This window comes from Columba livia, chromosome 9 (assembly GCF_036013475.1).
Source record: "Columba livia isolate bColLiv1 breed racing homer chromosome 9, bColLiv1.pat.W.v2, whole genome shotgun sequence".
NCBI lineage: Eukaryota > Metazoa > Chordata > Aves > Columbiformes > Columbidae > Columba > Columba livia.
In genome coordinates this window covers 15,989,903-16,010,926 of record NC_088610.1, presented here as the reverse complement: position 1 = coordinate 16,010,926, position 21,024 = coordinate 15,989,903, and the positions used below count along the sequence as shown (strand labels likewise).

Sequence of the window (21,024 nt, the reverse complement as noted above, 5' to 3'; positions counted from 1 at the left end):
TGTGGGTTGGGTAGTAACTTCCCTGTTGGGTATAAGTAAGCTTCTTGAAGCTGTTAAGAGACTGTTGGGAAGGTCTGAAATGAATTATATACAAACCAACAGCATTATGGATAGGAGAAAAGTTTAAAAGGTGAAATATAACCTGGTGGTGTTTTGTTTTTTTGAAGAACTATATGATCAAATATTAGGCTCTTTAGTAGCCTTTTTGTGTAATGTACCATGTAGTTTAGAAAATTATATCGAAAAAAAAATAATTTAGGAAAACTTCAGACAACTTATAAGACAAAAGGAATATATTTTCACTGTGTAAATTCCAGCCAGAACAGAACAGATATAGACTTCTATCACTTAAACAATTTTCAAATGAAAGATGAGAGTGAAGCTGGTAGGCATAGAAGGGTTTGCACTGAGGTTCAAGGTGATGCATTAACCTACAGGTGAAGTCTGAAACACTTCTTAATTTTATTGGTTATCTTAAAGGATACAAAACCAGAACACAGTGAGGAACAACCTTCATTACATAAAAACCCTTTAATGTGACACAGAAGTAATTGACCCCAAATTGGTATGCCAAAATGCCTGTAGTTTTAAGGGTTTACTTGTAGTACTAACATCCTCACTTAAAGCAAGGCATTTCAGAAAAATAATAGTAATGGAGGAAAGATCATTAGGGGCATTGTAGTAGTAAGGTACAAATTATACTGGAATGGCAGGGAAGAAGTGATAACTATGTATTAAAGAAACAAGGACTTAATTATTTTGTCTGCATGGGAAAAGTGCTATAGGGTTAAATTAGTCATCAGTTATCAAGATTGTATGGTATCAAGTACATGAGATTTTAATGTCAAAATCATATCTAAGTCTCTATAGATTTTTAACCTGAGAGAGCACTATTCCATTAGTGTGGGATATAGAATGACCAAAGAAGACAGAGGAGGTGATAAAACCTCTAGATCAGAATAGTGTTGTTTTGACTGGGGGACACAAACCACACATACAAGTCAGATGATGGTGTGTACTGTGTTTCTTCAGCCATGCTTAAAAGTTTCCTAATGTCTAAATAACAGCACAAGGGGAGGACAAAAAAAACCAAAACCTTTCCAGGATAGTTCTGAAAAAAGGCGCTCTGTAGATCTTGAACTTTGCGGTGACAAGTGTCTGTGGGCACACTCAAATAACTGTGGTCGACACCTTAACCAGATTACAAATTTGAAAGGTACACATTGTGGAATGTGTCTTCTAACTTTTAAAATCACTGTATCAGAGTCCTGTTTCTCATGTGGGTGAAAGAAAATTAAGGAATAATCATCCCAGTTTTTTCTTGCTACTTCTCCTCCTGTTCAAAGATTAGTTCTCATGAATAGTGGAAATACTTCTATATGCTATCTTGCCTTTAGTAGTTGTGTTTAGCTCCCCAGCTAATAGGTATGGTGATGCTCCTAATGGTTTGACACATACCTTGAAAATCAAAGTCTGTTTGTCACCTCTATTTCAGTGGATCAGTGTATTTGTCTAAAGACTTGCTTCCCGCTGCAGTGTAACACAGTCAAGCAGAAAGCTGCTGCAGTGGATCTCGTGTTTCCAAGCGCCCCAATGCGTTAAAGTAGGTCAAAAATTGCATAAGCTGCCATTACTGGAAACTGCTGTAGGCTGACTTGCATATAGAACCTCAGCTGTGCAACTAGCAAATGCACTCTGACAAACAGAAATGCAGCCATGACTTAAAACACGACAAGAGAGCTCTCTGAAATCTCCCTAGGACATGAGTGGCTGTTGGAATCGTGAGATGTCTTTGCCCCTTGAGTTCACGTTCCTGCTGTCTGCTGAGCCAGGGTCGCCTGCCTGCGCTCGTCAGAGGTTTCACATTGTTCGTGTCTGCAGGGAGCTCAGGCACAAGGCTCCTTAGCTCGTTCTGGATCACAGAAGATGGATTCTGTATTTTCCTGCTTACCAAGCTCCTCCTAAGAACAAACATACGTAGCACAGTGAAAATCACGCAAAGTTAATAACATATAATAGCTCTTCTGCTGACTGAAAAGCTGCTGGTGATTAATAACGAGCAATGGGAGTTTGTGGAGACAAGTGCAGAAGTCTCTGCAGTTTGTGCACGTGGGAGCAGCCATTGCTCTTCTGTCGAACACTGATGTGCCCTGTGGAGCACTGAGCAGAGCACAGTGCCCGTGTTTGCCCTCTTTTGAAGCACTGTTTCATTGCTTCAGCGCAGAATGGAAACACATGCCTAGGTATCCAGTTTATTTAGTATTTTACCTTCTTTATGGAGTTACAAAAACTTTGAGAAGGAAAAAAATCATTCTGGAAATAGGTAGTATCACCTTCAAAAGCTCATCAGTGTGTATTCTTGTTGTGGTGTGTGTCCATCCTGTACCCATGAAGCTGGATTCCCTTGGTTAGCGTTGTCTCTTGGCCCATTCTGTTTCCATGCCCTTGTACCTCCTCACCACATTGGGCAGCATTGAGAACAGAGTGTGGGCTACTTACCTTCAGGTTTTGTATGTTTTAAGAGTCAACCACTGGTCAGGGCAGTCTTCTGGTTTTGTGGTTTGTTTTGTTGTTGTTATTGTTGTTGTTTTTTCTTACTACAACTGACATTTTAGTATTTTTTTCCAACACAAGTTTAACTAGTTGAATAGAAACAAGAAAAAACTCCCAGTCTGTGGGATTATATCCATTAGCAATCAGAGCGGGCATATTTGGCTGTAATTCTTTTAGTGCAGTATATTTGCTCTAACTGTGAATGGTTTATTAGTCCTAAAATATACCATTTGATGGATAAATTTTTCCAAAGGTTTGAAATAGGGGTACTCCTCTATGAATGAATTAATGAGACCTGTGTCTGAGTCTGGCAAGGATTCTTTGGACTCTGCAATTATTTATGAACACACACGATCCCACAGTCACATGGGCTGGAAGGGTCCTCAGTTAAGGTACAAACCTGATGAGGTGTCTGCGGGGAGAAAAGCTTCTGCCGGTCATTTGCTGCTCAAAGACCAACAGATACCGATCTGATAAATGCTCTGATATAGTTGACTCAGTTACTTGGCGATGGCCCTAGAGAGGATAGATCTATCTCATTCAATCTTAATTTAATAGTCTTACTATATTGCCTGACGTCAGAAAACTGTAGGTATGATCTTGGCAGAACATGAATAAAGTTTATACGCCTAGAATGTTTCCAACTTGCCTTTAGTCATGCTGATGAGATGATGAGAAAACATCAAAGGTGAGAAGGTTCCAAAGTAATAGTAACAATGAACATCCTGGGCTTTCCAGGGGCTTGCATCAGAAGGGCTAGCCACACTGCCAGCAGCTGCCCTCATCTACATCTCATACAAAGTCAGCTTGTTACAGATAGGTGTAGCAGCTGCATCTACAATTTTGTTAATTTACTAGTAATAATACTTAATTACTTTGTTATGGTAATGTGAAATGTTATCTTAGTGTTAAGATTATTATAACTAAAAAAAAAAGAGGTCTCCCTCAAAGGCTGTTTTGCAAGCGCTGATATCTTTTCCCATCTTGAAGTTTTTGTCTGCAGATTCTCCAGAGCTGCTTGTATTTTTTGACTCTGCAATGTATTTAAAACAGTTAAGGTTTTTCATTTTGTGAGGTTCACTGCCTATAAGATCTAGGTGTATAGCTGAATCACTTATTTTTTACCCAATTAATACCATGTAGATTTCACACATTTCATATTAATGTATTCTGTCACAATTATTCTGTATTACTCTGAATTTTGAAGTAACAATCTTTCTTTCTCATGGTGAGAGGCCCCGGATTTCATGAATGCAGTCAGGGAGTCCATGCAGGGACCAGTCTCAGGCACTGCTGTGGAAGGCTTTCAAAGGAGAATAGGTTAAAGCATCTATTGGAAACCCTGGATTTTGACCACTTTTTGTTAGTTATTTTGTACTAAGAATTGACTCTTCCCCCCATCAGTGGCAGCTGAAATCACCTGGGGAAAGACACACCTGACCCTTGTGTGAGGGGGCTCTGCTGTGGCAGGCTGCTGTGAAATGGGTTTTAAGGCATTCAGTGAGGTGACGAGGTGTTTCCGGTCAAGCTTTGTTAATTCCAAATTCTTTAAAAATCTAGAATGTTTGTAAAAAGGCTGATTTAGCTTTTATTTGCCATCTGGTTCTGGTTCTGTTTAAATCCCATATAAGGAGGGTTCTATGCAAGTAAGTCTCTTGTTACTGCAGAACTCAGTCACAATTGTGCTCAGCTGTGGCAGCAGTGGTGCTCCCCCAGGCAGCCTCGCCAGCACGTGGAGAGACCAGAGACCGCGCTGCAGCCTCCTCCACCGCTCCTTTGTCTTGACTTTTAATACAAGTTACCTCGGACTCCAAAAAAGGTAAAAACCCACACGTTAAACCCACCCTTGGGTGCCCGCGCAGGTGTGGGCTCGGGGCAGCTCTGGTGCAGAGGCCGTGGGCGGTTGTGGAGGGTGCGAGGGGCTCTCTGGAGTGGGAGCGCAGGTGGCGGAAGGGGACAGCGGGCAGGCCGCGGCGGGCAGCTGGGCCCGGGCTGGGACAACGAGCCACCTCGGTCACCCAGAGGGGCTGAGCAGGTGCGGGCCTGTGTGCGTCTGGTAGAGCTGTAAAGAGGTGAAGGCGGTCAGCCCGTGGTTCCATGTGGTGTGCTTCCACCATATTGTCTGCGCTGTGGGGGGAGATGTGCAGAGGAAGTGATAAGGCAGGTGTGAAACCTCAAAATGCGACTGTGCTTTCTGGGAAATGAGCGCAAAAAGCCAACTTGGGAAGTGCTAGGAGAGCGTCGGCACGGCGTGTTTGCAGCGCGGCGCAGGTGTCCTGCCTGCCCGGGGCAGCAGCCTGTGCTGCCTCTGTGTGTTCACGGTCCCCGTCAGCCTGCAGCGCTCTGGGGCAGCGGGCGCTGCGAAGGGCAGGCTGAGCTGGTGAGCAGGTACCGCTGAACACCAACAAAGCATGGAGAACCAAGTACACGATATATCCCAAAGAAAGGGATGCAGCTTTCGGAGAGGAGAATAATACGGTTGGCCTGGTCATAAGTTGTTTTGTGACAGTAGATTTAAACCACAAGAACTGTCTGTTAACAACAGACACGAACATGCAAACCCCTCTTTTTCTGATACTTAACTAAGGAGTGGCCTTAAAACATGCTGGCAACAGTGGAAGCTCCACTTCTCTTTTTTTTCCCCTTGAAAAAAGCCGACAACCCTCACCTTTATCCCAGAGCAGCTTTCTGTAGGGTGCAACATGGGCAACTGCAGTGTGTGAGCTGGCTGTGGTGAGTTCACACCGGCCTCACCTTGCAGGAGCTTGTTCTTGCCCGTGCCCTCAGCCTGGTCCTGTTACAGAGCTCTGAGTGCTGTTTAATTTCATTCTGGAAGGCCGGAGGCTTGAATTTTGTGCAGGTAAATGCTACGACGTTTTCCCATCATTTGTGTGGTTTACTCATTTGAAATGTTTTTTAATTCCTACGTGTGCCAAGAAATCTGTCTTTGTGGTGCTTATTTATTAAAAATAACTTGTTTATGCCGGCAGCTGCTGGAAAGATGTAGTCTGCTGCTTTTTACCTACTATGGTATTACACAGGATTTTTATTTAATATTTTAAAAATAATGTACAATTAATGCTGATAGATTAATTATGTGTAATATTTGTGTATTGTCATTGCTGCATAACCTGGACGTTAGTGTCATAATGATGAAAACCTGGGTTAGCACAGGTCATTTGAACCAAAGGAGTATTGGTCTCATGGTTTCATGTATCGTAAAACAATGGTGCTTAGATAACTTTGCGATTTTGTAGCTCTGTCTGCTGCCTTACGCTGGAAGAACATGAACCCTTCTGCCTGCCAGCACCTCTTCCTTTTGATGTCATCTCATTGTTGCGGGTTTTTATGTCACTGCCTGCTCAGCCATTGCAGGGACAATGGCTTTCAGTTATGGTTCGTGGATCTGTGAGTTCTCTGTGTGACTGCTGAGGGATCCTCGCAGTGTGCACGATCAAGCCTGCAATCTGTTGTCTGGGTGGCAGCTGTGAGAGCTCGCAGGCAGGAATGCAGACCCTTCAGCAACTTGGCTTTTTCAGTATGACAGACTTGTTTTAGCCATTGTGACAGAAGTACTGTTTATCCTGTGAAATATATAGGAACGGCTTGCTGTGTTTTGTTACCCTTGAACGGTGGTTTCAGCAAGGCGACAATCCCAGTGGTGTTAGGTTTGTGAGCCTTTTAAATGCTACACAGTAAGAACAAGGAACAGCGATTTGGTACCAAGCGGGAGCAGGGAGCGCTGCGGAGCCCAAGGGCAGGCGCCCGGCAGCGCCGCTGAGCCGCGCTCGGGAGCAACCCACACGAGTCACACGCGCCCAGGGACGTCACTCGTGACAGCGGGCTGAACAATGAACCAGTGTGCACATTTATCTCCTGTCCTACACTTGGGCTTGAGACAAAGTTTAATGAATAATAAACCTACACAAATTTGGTGGGTTTCTGGTTTCCCTGAATGTTTTGCGGTCCTTTTGCTTTCTAAGAGAATGTCTGTAATTCAGCAAAATAGAATTTTAAAGGCTATTTTTTTAACCAAGGAAAAGATTTCTTGTTGTCTTAATGTTTCTGGTGTTATTGTTAGCACAGAGCACCCTAATGCTGCAGCAGTTACCATCGCTTGATTTCTTATTTTAGAAAACATACGGAGTTATGTGAAGAAAAATATACAAGTTTGTGTGATGCCATCGTACGGACAGTCAAAGAAATTCTAACCAGAATCACCAGGTAAAAACACAGCACAAAGAAACAAAGTAACTTACACCAAAACCCTGTCCTTTTGGATTTTTTAGAGGAGAATATTTATTCCAGCCAGTTTCACTATAGCTCAGTATTGCAGAATTCTCCTGGTAGCAACTTATGTAGCACTGACACAAAATTTAATTTAATTTAATTTAAATAAGTGATATCCTTATTACTGACATAAGGTCTGTACCCTCTTATTCCTTCAGATGTGTTTCTTGCCCATAAAAACCCCATGTAACGAGGTTTTAGATGGTTATTTGGGGCTAACTAGAATCTGCCAAATCTATTAATGAAAATGCCTTCCCAAATATGCCAATGCATTTTAAATGAAAGGGGTCTGTGCTGGAGTTTCTGTTTATTACACAAGAAATAATTTACAGTTCTCCAAGTGGCTTCCTCTTGTCTTTTAACCTTTACTTTCAGCTGGCTTGAGATTCAAAATATTTAGTCATGGGTCTTCTGTGCATGTGGGGAAAAACAAGCACTGTGAAATTACTTGGTATTTTTATATTTCATAGAGTTGGAAAACCAACACAGAGGATGAAGAGAGGCTGTATTTAGTGCCCCCATAGTTCTTATTGTTTGGATTCTTGCTACCTAAACATGGGAAGGCGGTTGGAAGGCTGTAAGTTCAGAGCCCATAGGTGTTGGAAGGGCGTCCACAGGACAGGGGGAGGCACACAGAGGAGACGCTCTCAACCCCCTCCTCTCTTCAGTAGGACATCATGCTTTTAAGGAAACGGAACGAGAGAGCCTGTGTGAAACGTGCATTTGATTTGATGTGACATCGACTGGCTCTTCCGAGGCCTCTCCTAGGTACAGATGGGGTCCGTGTCTTGCTGAGATACGGACAGTAAGATTCCTAAACATTTTGTGAGTTACTGTGTCAAAATGTAACCATTTCAGAAGTCCAGCATCTTTCCCTGGGTAATGATGTAGTAAGTTTCTCAGAGCGGTAAACTAACAAATAAGGCTGCAAGTGCTAGATTTTTATATTTATTTTCAAAACACCAAGGGATGCAATATTTCCTGGACATTAAATCAAAAAGTAGGAGATTCCGTTGTTGGATTTATTTTTTTGTACTGAGATACACATACTGTCAACATTAACTCTCAGCAGCCTTTTTCCCACAATGTTTTTTGCAAGCACAAGCCCAATCCTGTCGCCTTGAAATTCTTTTATTCAGTTCTTGTACAGTGAAGCTTTACACACCTGCTCACAGGCCGCTGGATGTTTTTCTCCCGGGCGTACATAGTTTTCACTTCAGTCAGCGTTGCCTGCTCCCCACCCCATTTTGCAACGTACAGTTCACACTTGCAGCATTTTCAGTAAACATTGGATCAACTGAGTATACAGAAATAGCTTCTTCTATAAAATTTCCATTATAAAAATAACAAGTTTTTATTTACAAAGTGTTCGCTACTTCAAAGTAATATTTCCTATTGGTTCAAATATACTATTTGCTAATGCCAGTGTTCCTATTAGGAAAGTAAAACTTTGTATATGTATTTTTCTTTATACCTTTGTCAGTGTTTAAAGCACATATAATACTACCACATTCTTTTTTACACTACTCCTAGCCATGTACAGTGTGGTAGTAGAAATTAACACTATTTGATCAGGACAAACAAAATCAGCGTAGCTTAATAGCAGTGTTTCTGCAAAAATAAAACTTTGCTTTCCTTTAAATTAGAAACTAATCTATGGAGAACTCAAAAATATGCAGGAAGTTGTTTAAAAGATGAATGGGCAACTTTGACGTTCCCAAAGACTCGGGAGTTAAGCACAAGGGAGAAAAATTTCTGCCTAAGTGTTTGTGTGACACTTTGTGCCAATACGTATGTTGGGGGAGGGGGAGAATAAGAGTGGATTAAAAAATTAATTAAAACTTCAAATCCCATATAGTTAGCATCCTCATAAAATGGATTTGTCAGTGCTTATTTTCTTCCCACCTACCACATTTACAAACCCTCCTTTGAGTTCAGCATTGAACGAGGTCACAAAGTAGCTTTCTCTGTGTTCTCTCAAAAAAAAAAAGTCTCCATTGATTTAAAAGTTAATGGACCTTCAAGTGGTTTCTGCATTTTAAATACGAAAAGGAACTTGCTTCCATGCAGAGTGGATTTTAAGAAGCGCTGGGGTGACGGGGGACAGATGGACGGATGCACCTGCCGTCTTGCCGCACGCGGCACGTTGCGGTGGCTCCGTGCCTTGGGCTGTGCACGTCGGCGTCAGCTCGGTGCCAGCGGTCCGGCTCTTGCCAGACCAGACAGAATTCAGCAGATTCGCGGTGTGTACAAGCGGTGCCTGCACGGGGTTACTGCTGACACCACGGGCGTTCTTTGCAGCCGGGAGCTGAGGAAAGAGGATGAACTCACACCCGTGTGCTTACAGGTTGGTTCAAAATGGGATTAATTTTTTCACAGTAGGTGCTTGTGAGATACAGTGTCGTAACATTTGCATATAGTCTCTGAAGTATTTTTCATATATACAGCCCGGCTTTAGGGACCAGGGAGTGTGCCAGAAACTTGTGTGGTGGGTTGTGATTCGGCTGGTGATTTTTGAGGGAAATTCTGGGAGATCCACTTCATCTCTCATTAGTGTAACCAAATCTACTAATTGTTAAATTTACATTAGGGATTTAACAAACCCACCAAAAAAAAATGAGACCAATTTTGTGGACTTCATCTTTTATGGTCAATGTTTCAACATTTGTGGCTGTTCAGAATAATTGTATGTGACCTGAAGATGTCAATGGGAAGGGCTCTGGATATGTGGTGGTTTTTCCTCTAGAGCTGCCTTGCTGTTAGGGGTGTGCCATTGCTGCTGCATGGAAGGCACGAGAACCAGACACTGCTAGGGATTCATTTCTGTTTCAGCCTGGATAATGAGAATAGGCTAAAAAGAAGCCACACTTAGAGACCCATTTTGTCTCGGAAAAAGCTTCCTATATACTGCATAGATGAATTTGATTTATATCTACAACTGGATTGAAGTTTTACCTAGCTGCATCCTGCTATCCCATGGTGTTGATATATCTAAACTGCCTAGGCCTGGAAAGCACTGAGTATTTAAGAACGGCATTTAGAGAAGTCAGAAGATGAAGTAGTTGCCACTTACTGTAGCTGATACTAAGAGCTGCACATCTGGGCTGCTGGGAGGTTGCTGTATCTGCTTGGAATTATGGCCCTCTTACAGAGCCCCTGAGCTGATCCAGGCCAGCCCGCTTCTCTTATCGGAGAAAGGAAAAATTAAGTTATTAATTTGCTCCGTATTGTTCCTAAGTGGGGGCTTTCTCCTGGCATCTGGACAGTTAGGTGTTTCTTCTGCACAATTTTGAGCAAGGATTTTTTGTGTCCTGCAGCTTAGGCGGATATCCTAAATGTTGGATTCTTGGGTACTGTCAAAAAAGAGGTAAGCAAAAAAGAAATGTTGGTTTTGGCTGATCTTTGGGGTAGGCCAGACAAGGCAGGAGTATTAAAGATGTATAATGAACATGCACTCTCTGAGCAGCTGCAATAACCAGCGCCTTCCGTCGTTACTTTGGGGCTGCTTCTATGAACATTTCCTCACCAAACTGTCAGCACCAGCTGATCTGGGAACTTGGTTAAGTCTAAGGCATGAGAGTTTCAGGAATTTTCATGGTATCAGGATTTGGTTATATGAACACCTGCCAGCGGAAAAATAAGTATTTAGAGCTGTAACATGCTTGCAAGAGCACATCTGTGATAATGAGAAATTATAAATTATTTATTAGCATATTGCCTCTAGACATAAGTCAGAATTCAAGAAGTAGCATATTTAAAATAAAACCCAAACTCCATGAACAGACCAAGAGTCTTTAGCCTCTTCCCTGGCCATCAGCAGCGCTGCAAGAGGCACCGTTTCCCAGGGCTGAAGGTTTAGACGCCTTCAGCTGTACAATATACCAGGCCTTGGAGTAACTCAACTGCAGCATTTATTTATTTAAAACTAATTAAGCTTGTAGTAGAGCAGAAGGATGGCACCTCAAAGTATGACTATTACTAGAACATTTTAAATAAAAACTTTAAAATGCTCATATAGTCTTTTCTCAGCTTCTTTCTATCTGGTTATTTAAAATACTTATGTCCCTGAGAGAGTCTTGTAACGAAAAGATATAAATTAGGGGGGTTGGTCAGAAAATAACTTGTTTTGTATGTTTACTATATACCATAGCCTGTGGTTACTAGCTTTGCTATTAAATTAATCCAAACCCAAAATGCCTTTAACTGCCCGAAAGGACAGTCTTCTCCATAAACTGCCTGAATGTTTTCAGCTGAACAGAGCCAGTTAATTATAAAAATGAGTATTTCCCGGTGTTCAAATGTGATTAAGTTTCAGCTGTGTGCTTAAATTAATACAGTGGATATGGTCAGAAGAGCGAGCACTTGATGTTTAAAACCTTACCTGTAGAATTCTAAACTCAAGCATTTTATGTATGAACTTGTTGGTTGGTTTGGTCTTTTTCTTAAAAATTAAGATGTGGTTATTAGGCCTTTTTACATAATGTTACTTCAGGCTGACTTGGCTGACCAGCACAAGTCCTGTGGGTGTTCTGCAGTTTCCAGCAGCTCAGAAGGATGTGGAGTATTTTCAAGCTATAGTTCAACAAACTAACCAAAACCCTTAGCCAAAATGGACTTGTCTACAGTGTGGCATGTACGAGGTTTAATGAAGTTAGTTAAAATCCTGCCTTCAGTTAAACTGGTATTAGTTTTTAAATATACACACTTTCTTGGATTGGGTGGATTATTGCCATTAATTCCAGAGTTGAAAGGAGAAGACTGGCACACCTTAATACAATTTTAAATACACAAATCCACAAACATTATGTCAGATTTCCACAGAACAGAAAAATGCAGTCTCCCACTCAATTTTTTTTTTGCTCTAGTTTGTGCTGCTGACATGTTTTTCCAAGTCAAATTTAGATTTTTCAGGCACTATAAAGTCAGTCCAGAAATGAAGCTGTTTACTGCAATATATGTAAAGCATTTACACACAGTATTACATTGCTTGCAGCCAGGTGCCTTCTGGATGTATAAGCATGGAATAGTGTTCCAAGACTCAGAAACATGACCTGCATGTAAATGTGAACTTTGTCTTATAAGAGATACCACTAGTACCAGTTGCTACTTGTTTCATACCAATGGATGTCGAGTGTTGCACGAGACACGAGGGGCCGATGGTAACTGAATGGAGAATGGGAAAACCAGTCGTGCTGATGAGCATTTAATTGCGGCAAATACCTGCTGCTGCTGTTAGCTTAGTGGGAGCTGTGTGGTTGCTTAATATTCTCAGTCCCTTTGCTCATAGTTGGTGAGAGCTCAATTCAGATGCAGCGGCTGCATTTTGTGAGGTCTTGCATGTACCTGTTGGTTTTATTCTTTCAATATGTCAGCTAAGATCAACAAGAATGACTGAAGGGCTTGCCTGAGATCACACACCAGCCACCATGGCTGGTTAGGGCCTAAAATTCTGCTGGTTCCCATAATGTAATGTAACCCCAAGACCACAGTGCTTTAGTTGCACTTCATTCTCAACTGGAACTTGGCACAAAGAATCCCAAGGAAATAATTTCCTTTTGAAGTATCTTTGAAATGTTCTAACTTGTTTTATCCTTTGTATTCAACTTCATAGTTTCAGAAAAATAACTTAAAGAGCTGGTTCAACTGTCTAAATAAATGTTATGTGCTCCTATATTATTATTGAAGAAGGTATAAAGTTAAATGTGCCCCTAATGTGGTGGGGAGGGGGAAATAATAACTTTAAAAATACACCCCTCTTTAAGAGTTCCTTAGGATCCTGCATGTATCAGGTATTTTTGATCTGCCTTCTCCAGTACATGCTGATGAAAAATTTTTAAGAAAACAATGGGTTTTTAAGAATAAAGCAATTATCTGTTTAAATGAAATGTCATTCATGAAGCTGATAATTCCATAGTAATATGTCTGGACAATGTTACCTTCTCCTCTTATTTCACAAGCAAGCCACATCAATCAAGTGCATTGACTCAGCAAGAATATTATTTATTATATTGTATTTGTAAAGCTTTTCTTCCTATAGAGGTAGTGTTACAGATTTGGTTGAAGTGAGGTGGTGTAAATCCCGTAGTCTGGTGTTGCCTGTGAGCACAGGACAGTCTTAACAGTCTTGCCCAGAGGGTGAGTAACACGGTAGGCATGTAAGAATTCTTTTAATTTGTGCATTTGAAACTTGTTTGTGTGAGATGACTCTACTTGCTCAGTCAAGAGCTGGACCTAAATAACGGTGCTGCCCTGTCTCTCAAATGCAGGAGTTCCAACTACCTGTGAAAAGTTTCCAAATTTTCAATGCAAACATGCAGGTGTGCTTGTATACTCCTCACGGTTTTACCTGTCCCATAGGTAGCCAGGTGTGTGCTAACTCCTGCGCAACAGCCAGGGAGCCCTGCAGCTGGAGCCTCAGCTTACCGCACTAGCTCGGGCTTGCTGCCCGAGTGCAGGTTTGTCTGTAAAACTGCACGCGGACGTACCCCACGCTGCGCTGGAGGAACGGCCACAGCACTCCCGGGGTACACGGCTCAAGCAAATAACAGTATCAGCGCTGCCTGATCTCGTACCTAAATAACAGAGCCAACATCACGGAGCTCTGAGAGCGAACACACTGGTACTTAGCAGCAGGTCAACTATTTACAGGCAGTATAGAAACTAAAAAGAAATATCACTATTTTAAACTGGATTTGCCTAATTAAAGTAGTTAACTTCGAGACTAGTTAACATACTGGATGTTAGAACACCATGGGAAGAGTACATCTCTGCAGTGTATTTTGCTTTGGTTTTGGGTTGTTTTTTTGTTTGTTTGTTTTAAAGGTCTTTATGATTGGCTGTGATGTTAACTACAGAACACGGAGCCTCCTGTTGCAAGGCTAATTTAACAGTTCAAATGGGATTCGTGTTGTGCAATTTTTGCCACAAGTTATTTGAAGAAGCGGTTTGGACACTACTGGCACATCAAGGTGAGTGCCACAGGGCTTCACTTGAAGCAAGTCAGTTTATCATAATCCAAGCTGACAAGAATGCAAAACATGAAATGATGGGTTGTTGAAATGTAATTTTTTTCATAAGAGCCTCAACCTATGACTTTGAGAGTTATGTGACCTGCCCATCCTGAATTTGAAAATACCGCTTGAAAGCATGCTGCCTGAGATCCTTAACATAAAGGCCTTCTTAAAAAAAACAACACATGCTATAAAATCAAAGGGATTACAGAGTTAGAACAGTAAAGGAGAAGCTATACTGGATACACTATAATATAGAAATACAATTTTTGAACTTTTTTTTCCTTGAAAAAAGCTGGTGCAGAGAATACTGCTGTTTTTATCCTGACAGTTTAATAATGGCTAAGAATAATCACTTATTTATAATAAATTAGATCTGCAGTATAAATGAACATATGAACCTTCCAAAAGAGACATACCTAGTGTCTTAGAGTATCTAAAATGGATTTAAACTATTTCGAGATTCATTTAATCACTTGCAATTTATATTACTTTAAGAATCTTCTATACAGCAAGTTGAACAGAAAAAAGCAAACATTCTAACAGCCCCTTTTCCCTAGAACAATTTTCATATAAGATAGTTTTAAATAGCTCTTTTAGCACATTCGCGTGTGCTCTCTCCCCCTTTTTCTAAAGGTAGCACAGCCAAAAGACAATGCAAGAATTGGCATTTGTGGACTGACTCTGTTTTCTTCACCATCTGGTAAAGATAAGGGGAAGACAGACTTGAGACAGAATGTCCCAAAATGGAAAATGTGAACTTGATGTTTACTTTGCCAAATCTCCAGGGACTTTGTTCTTTTCCTTGGTTAGAGCTGATAAAAACCCACTTTGCTCTGTGTCTGCATGTCGCTCTGTGTTCAGTTACAAAAAGTTTTCAGTTTCAGCTGTGGATGAATCTGCTTTGAAGCTTCCACTTTGCTTCACTGAATACAGTGGAAACCAAGGCAAGAAACTTAAGTAAAATCCGAACAGGAGCTCCTGTTCAGAATATTTATGAGCAGCATTTTGTATATTCCATTTTCTACTGTCCTTATTCTGGGGAGGAAGAATCCTCATCTTCATCCTCTTCGTCTTCATCATTGAAGGAGCATGGCGTTTCTCCCCGTGACTCAGAGTAGCGTGATGTTGCGCTGCTGGACTGTTGGCTGCTAGGGGCAAGAATCTGCCCGGTTGCTAAGGCCACTTCAGCATCCAAACACAACCCTGGATTCTCACTATCAAAACAACAGAAATGTTGAAGTTTAGAGGATTTCTCATTAAGTTTTAAGCTTTCTTTTTGGCCTCAGCTTTTCCTTTAGTTAAGTAAATGCTACTACCAAGGAAAAATCCAAAAGCTTTACATGTAACACAGCTAATAGTCATGAAAACTGCTAAAATATTGGAAAGTTGCATAAAGGTTATTGTGTGGCTTTTTTTTTTGTACTAGTAGAATTGCTCAAGCTGAAGAAAGCTTAAAGAATAAAACCATCACACTTTTGTCAATACACAGAAATGTTTGGAATATTGAATCAAGCTATTAAATGCCATGAGGAAGATCCTGTTCCAGAATAATCTTTCCTTCCATTTTTTAAGGTACGTGTAAACTCCAAGCAACATATGGTTGTTGAGGGTTTTTTCCCCGATTGGGTTTTTGTTGGGGGTGGTTGTTTGCTGCTTAGTTTTTAATTTAAAATTATTATTAGACTCTGTGGACTAAACATGTTTCATGAAAGCTTAGGCAGTAGTGCATTTAGACACTGAATATTCTTTTGTAGTCTTCGGAAGTATTACACTGTCAGGCTTTTTCCCATATGTAATTATCTGTTTATAGTTCATGCCCAGGCTGGAACTTGAGGTTAATCAGAAAAACTCTGCTTTTAATAATAAAGGCTTGGAAGTGATTCTGTTCTTTTGAAACACAGATACAAAAGAGCTAGTGTGTTCAAAATTCAAAGCATATTGATTTGACCTTTTAAATATAATTATCAAGGAAGACAGAATAAGAGACTTTTTCAAAATCAAAAATTAACGATAATATAAAACATCTCATTTCCTGCATGTAAACGGCATGAAATAGCGATGTTACTGAAAGTACCACAAGCATATGTTGCTATCGTTGAATAGAAAAAAGATTTTTATTTACCTTGACTTAGCATCTGAAGTGCCTCCTGCTACCTCTAACTGAGAAACTGCTTGTGCTGAGCTTGAAAGTAACCCTTGGTTAATCCACGAAAATCCTGCAGACATATCTAGAAGACAGCATAATTGTGTTTACAATAGTTACTTAATTTTTTCTTCCTTCTACAGTCTTCAACTTTGTATTCTCTTGACAGTGTATGCCTAGCACAGGGACTGTTTTAAGGAGGTTGTCACAGCCACGTAAATTGGCTCATTGTCCATGGGGATTCACAGGCTACTTTGTTTTGTGCTGTGGAGACTTGTTAGCAGAGGCTTTGGAACATGGCACAAATCACTAGATGCTGGCAGCTTTAGGGTGATCTGTGAGGCTGGAATAGACAAGACTAGTTGAATATGGACATAGCTGGATGGCTTTCATTAAGATTGCCCTAAATACAGGTTTGTTTTTACAGAGAACATGTTCTGACAGTCTCCTGTCTTCACAGGAGAAGGCCAAACCGCATGGAATGTCTGTATTGTATTTAGGTTAATGAATGGATTAGAGATGTATCAGTGTTGTTTCCTGGTCTTTTGAAGGGGTGTACCTGTATGTACATGCTTAATATTCCAGAAGAATAACAAGTCACTGCTAGTAATCTTGTCTTTTATTAGCATTTTGGGATAATAGCTAGTCAGTTGTGTTTGTTTTGGTTTTTTTTTGAAGAGCAAGGTAAAGTGTGGATTTTACACATAAGGCAGAAAGAAGGTTCATAGATGCACATCCCTGCTTTATGCTTTAGTTGCCCTACATTTCTAAATTTTATGTTGCAGAGGGCTCTGAGGAGCCAGGGCAAAGAGGAAGTTTGTGGAAGCTGGGGAGTTTAAGAAGCCATTTGCTGTCTGGAAAGGACTGTCAAAAGAGAAGGCTGCCTACAATGAGAAGCCTTACTACTTCTAGCAGAGCAGAGCAATTACTAACAGCTACACTGATGAACCAGGGACAGCAGCTTGGAAAAACTTCCGAAGGTGGTACAGTCCAATTGAAGAGTGGCATCCTTGTTAGGAACTAGACTTTTCTTGTAGGAGATATACTTGGTAGAGATTTGTACTTCACAGGAGAAGGCTGTAAAGGAATACCCACACTAGCCTTGAGTCATTAATGCACAAGCAGAAGTGCTGCACAGGATTACTGAGGATAGCTGAACGAGCGCATTCATTCAATGGATACTCTTATCTCTTCAGTTCCAACTCCAGCCCGCTTTCCAGTCCAGGCTTGTTATGCAGGTAGATCACAGAGTGCTTCTTCATGCAGGGACAAATAAGTGGTGTAATCTAGAGGTCCTAAACTGCACCACTTTCTCTGCCCACTGCCCTAGTGGGATACACACAAATGGGATGGTGTTACTGCACCTATTAGTGCCTCAGGACTTTTATTTCCTGCTTTTTGTCATCTGTAGTCTCCTTTCTAGGAGTGAAGACTCAGCTGATGAAGGCAGGACTTGGTTTTGCATTAAATACTGGTTATATATGCATGGCTTAAAAGGCACAGGATGTTCCTTTGGATATGGTTCTACTAGAGTTTATGCTTATCTCAATCAGTTCCATATTTCTTTCCGCCCTCCTTATATATTACATATTGAACTATTATATAATTATTATATATAATATAATATATATATAATATAATATATATAAATATATATAATATATATATTATATATATAATATATATAATTATATATATTATATATTATATATAATTATTATATAACTATTATATTTTATTATATTACATAATTTATTATTGATTATTATATTTTTATTATTATATTTATTATTCATTAATTATTTATTATTTATATGTATTTATTATTATATTTATTATATTTTATTATATTACATAATATTACATATTATATTTTATTATATTACATATTGAACTTATATATTACATATTGAACTATTCTAGTTTGAGTCCTTAGCTAGATAGTTCTACATGCTAAATCATCAGAAACTCATCTGCCAGATGAAGAGCCTGCAGTTTTGTATCCTGAACCAGCTTATTAAGAGGGCAGACGAAAGTAACTGTGTCAAAATGAAGAAATGGGTAGCAATGTGTAAAGAGGAGTGTGACTCGGGGATGCCATCTTAATCTGGTGCTTAGAAATAACACTGCTCCTTCCATGGTAAGAGCTGGCAAGTCTTGTGGTTGCAGTGCAGTCTGTTGTGTGTCCATCACTTTTTCTGAATTACCGATTTAGCTAAAGCAACGCTTTAATGTTAACTTTTAGTATAAGTTATAGTTAAGCTGCTGTGTTCTGTACTCCTGCTCCCTTTTGGGAAACAAGATCAAATCATGTCAGTCTTAGAAGTCTGCATCAACTATGAGAATCGAGCAACAGAAAAATGTGTTACAAACATCATTTTACATAGATATAATTTTGTTTATAGTATTAATATGCCTAAGCTTCTGCTGATTTTGATGGCAGTCAGACACCTGAGGATCATATCAATATAGTACTTAATATATATTTTAAGAAAACCTAACACTTTTTTGATAAAGCATTATGAAACCTATAGAATGCCTAGAAGACACTATTTTTATCAAATTAGGGCACTTGAAGAGTGGCTAAAACACATGATCCTCCTGGAAAGAAAATCCACTAGTAAGGTGCTGATACACACATCGGTTCAGCAGTTCCAAGCAAATTATTTGGTTTGTTTAATGCAACCACAAGTTACTTTTTTAAAAGCTGAGATGGTCCAAGATTTTCTGTCAACTTTAAATTTCTTTCACTGAACTGGTTTAGTCTTGGATTCTTTCAACTGTTTTCCAGTCCTGTTGGCAAGCATTACAAAACAAACTGTTGTTAGTGCTTGGAAGTCATTAACTATCTGCTAAAACGATGACTAGGCTACAGTCAGACTAACATTATACAGGAAATTACCTACTTAAGACATATTAGAACAGGACTGGTTTCTACAGCAGTGGAGTTAATGAAGTCAGCTAGTGTGGGAGAACTTTAATCTTGATTTTGAAAAAATTATTCAGTGAATAAATAAGAGACCTTGATTTGCTTTCCTTGTATAGTAGTAATGGAAGCTAATGGACTTAAAAGTGCTATCAGGAGAGCTGTGGAGGTAACTATGAATTCTAACACCTGGTGATGAGCCTTCCATTTCACTGCTCTTGCAGCGTAAGATGCAGTGTATAAAGATTGTCAAGGTTAAAATGAGGAGTTATACTTAACCGTAAATATGTAACCAGGCAAATGCTGGCTTTTCAAATATTGTGCCAAACATTTAAATCTGTTTCTCCTATTTGTTAGCTACTGCCAATAGGAACATCTGCCGTGCAATTCATACTCTTATATGTAGATTAAGTTGGAAGCAACAGAGAAAACTTCAAAATAAATGTACATAGTCTAGTAACAATACTTCTGGACTCGTTTCTTTCAGAGGCTGAAACATCTGAATGTAACCCATATCTGAAGAGTACATTACTTGCCTCCATGCATTTTGAGTAAAAAATAAAATCAATACATTTCTTATGATGAATATTCGAGGCAGCTTTCTGGCTGCTGCTCTGCTAACTAGGGAAATAACCCTAATCACAACATTCCTGAAGAATATGCAATCTTAGAACCTGGTTTTGTCTATTTTCCTTGAAACAAAGTACTGTAAATAGTTGTTTCTCACTTGCACAGGAACATCACAGTTGTTTTGCCTTTAATGCTTTCAATAAAAAACCCCAGCAGCAGTACATTGGTGTGGCTGAATTTTTTTCAAAAGAAACTAAAAGGAACTACTAATCACTAGTTTAGACATGTAGTTTTATTGCTTAATCTTTAAAAGCTGGTTTTACTCAGTAATAATGTAATGACACAGGGTTCTATTGCAAATGTAAGGAAACCCTTTACTCTGAAGATAAATGCAGATTTAAAATGAAATAGAAATTTTAGTTTGCTCCTCGATACATGGGAGCAATGAATTGACTTGAAGATCGCAACACTATTGAGAGATGTGGGTTCTGCTCCTTTCCCCTTTTTTATATTGTTAGTAAATCACATTCTAAATAATTTTAGTTGAATGAACCTGCAAGGAACAAATCAAGATGTCTTCCAAACTCTCTTTTTGGCACCAGTGCAGCCTTATAAAGGCTTGGTGTGTAATTTCAAAACCGACTGAAATTAAAATATGCAATCTTAGTTTTAAAACCCATGGGACAAGGCAACCAGGAAAACACAAACAAGTGTTGATAAACATAAGCACATTTGATGTAGTTTGAAATGTTAAGGTATTTAAAATGTACTAATTTCAGTGAATGTAACTAAATTCTGATTTATATCCAGCAGTGTTTTGACATCATGAATGTTAAACAACAGTTTCATTCTTAATTCCCTCATATAGTAAAATCAAGAATACAAACCAACCTGTCCAGCTTCTTGACTACTTAACTGTATTTTTCCTACCAAAACAAAATATCGTTTCTAATATAAACCCTGCATTTAAAATATCCTGAAGATTAAATGTTGCCAACAGAAGACAGTCAACTTTAGGAAAGTTTTTAAAAAATTAAGTCAAATATTTGAAGTTTCCAACCTCCCTTTGTGAAAGACACAGTTTTATACTACTGTAATTTAAACAAGACCAAAGCCTAGTTTGTAGAGAAGTCAGGGCAACTCCTCTCAAAAATGAAGGTCTGTATTCATAATTCATTGGGTAACACCACCCAATGGTGGAGCTCACCACTCACGGGCTGAGAGTACACTGAGGCGTGTCCACCTGGACAGAGATGCGGAGAATTCCTAGCAGAGCTCACCCTGCCTCAGGCGAGTAACGTGCCAATGCAGCTGGGTCACCTATGGATTACACTCAACCACTTCAAGATGCTCTTTTTCTTTCCTTTTCTTCCCAAACTTGGCAAGAGCTGCCGCCTTCCAGTTTGCCCCTCCACAAATCCACAGTTATTACATAGTGTCAATTTAGTTATTTAAGAAATAACTTCTTCATAATGCAGCTCCCTCAGAAGTTTGTTGTTATAAATCAGTGTTACTTAAGTTTACAGGAC

General features: G+C 39.7%; 1 protein-coding gene across 3 annotated transcripts in view; it reads right to left on the bottom strand.

The window, feature by feature from the left end:
• Window positions 1-7,958: 7,958 nt before the first annotated feature.
• The window catches only part of TFDP2 (transcription factor Dp-2), a 52,651-nt gene continuing 39,585 nt past the window's right edge, over window positions 7,959-21,024 (bottom strand). For 2 of the 3 annotated variants that reach the window (XM_065073008.1, XM_065073009.1), the window contains exons 12-13: window positions 15,979-16,084; window positions 7,959-15,070 (exon numbers count right to left, since the gene is read on the bottom strand). In XM_065073008.1, the coding sequence (XP_064929080.1) occupies window positions 14,887-15,070; window positions 15,979-16,084 (290 nt within the window). In that variant the 3' untranslated portion in view covers window positions 7,959-14,886. Of the gene's footprint in view, window positions 15,071-15,978; window positions 16,085-17,132; window positions 17,326-21,024 lie in introns of those variants that run through there. The other variant, XM_065073010.1, reaches the window with a different exon arrangement.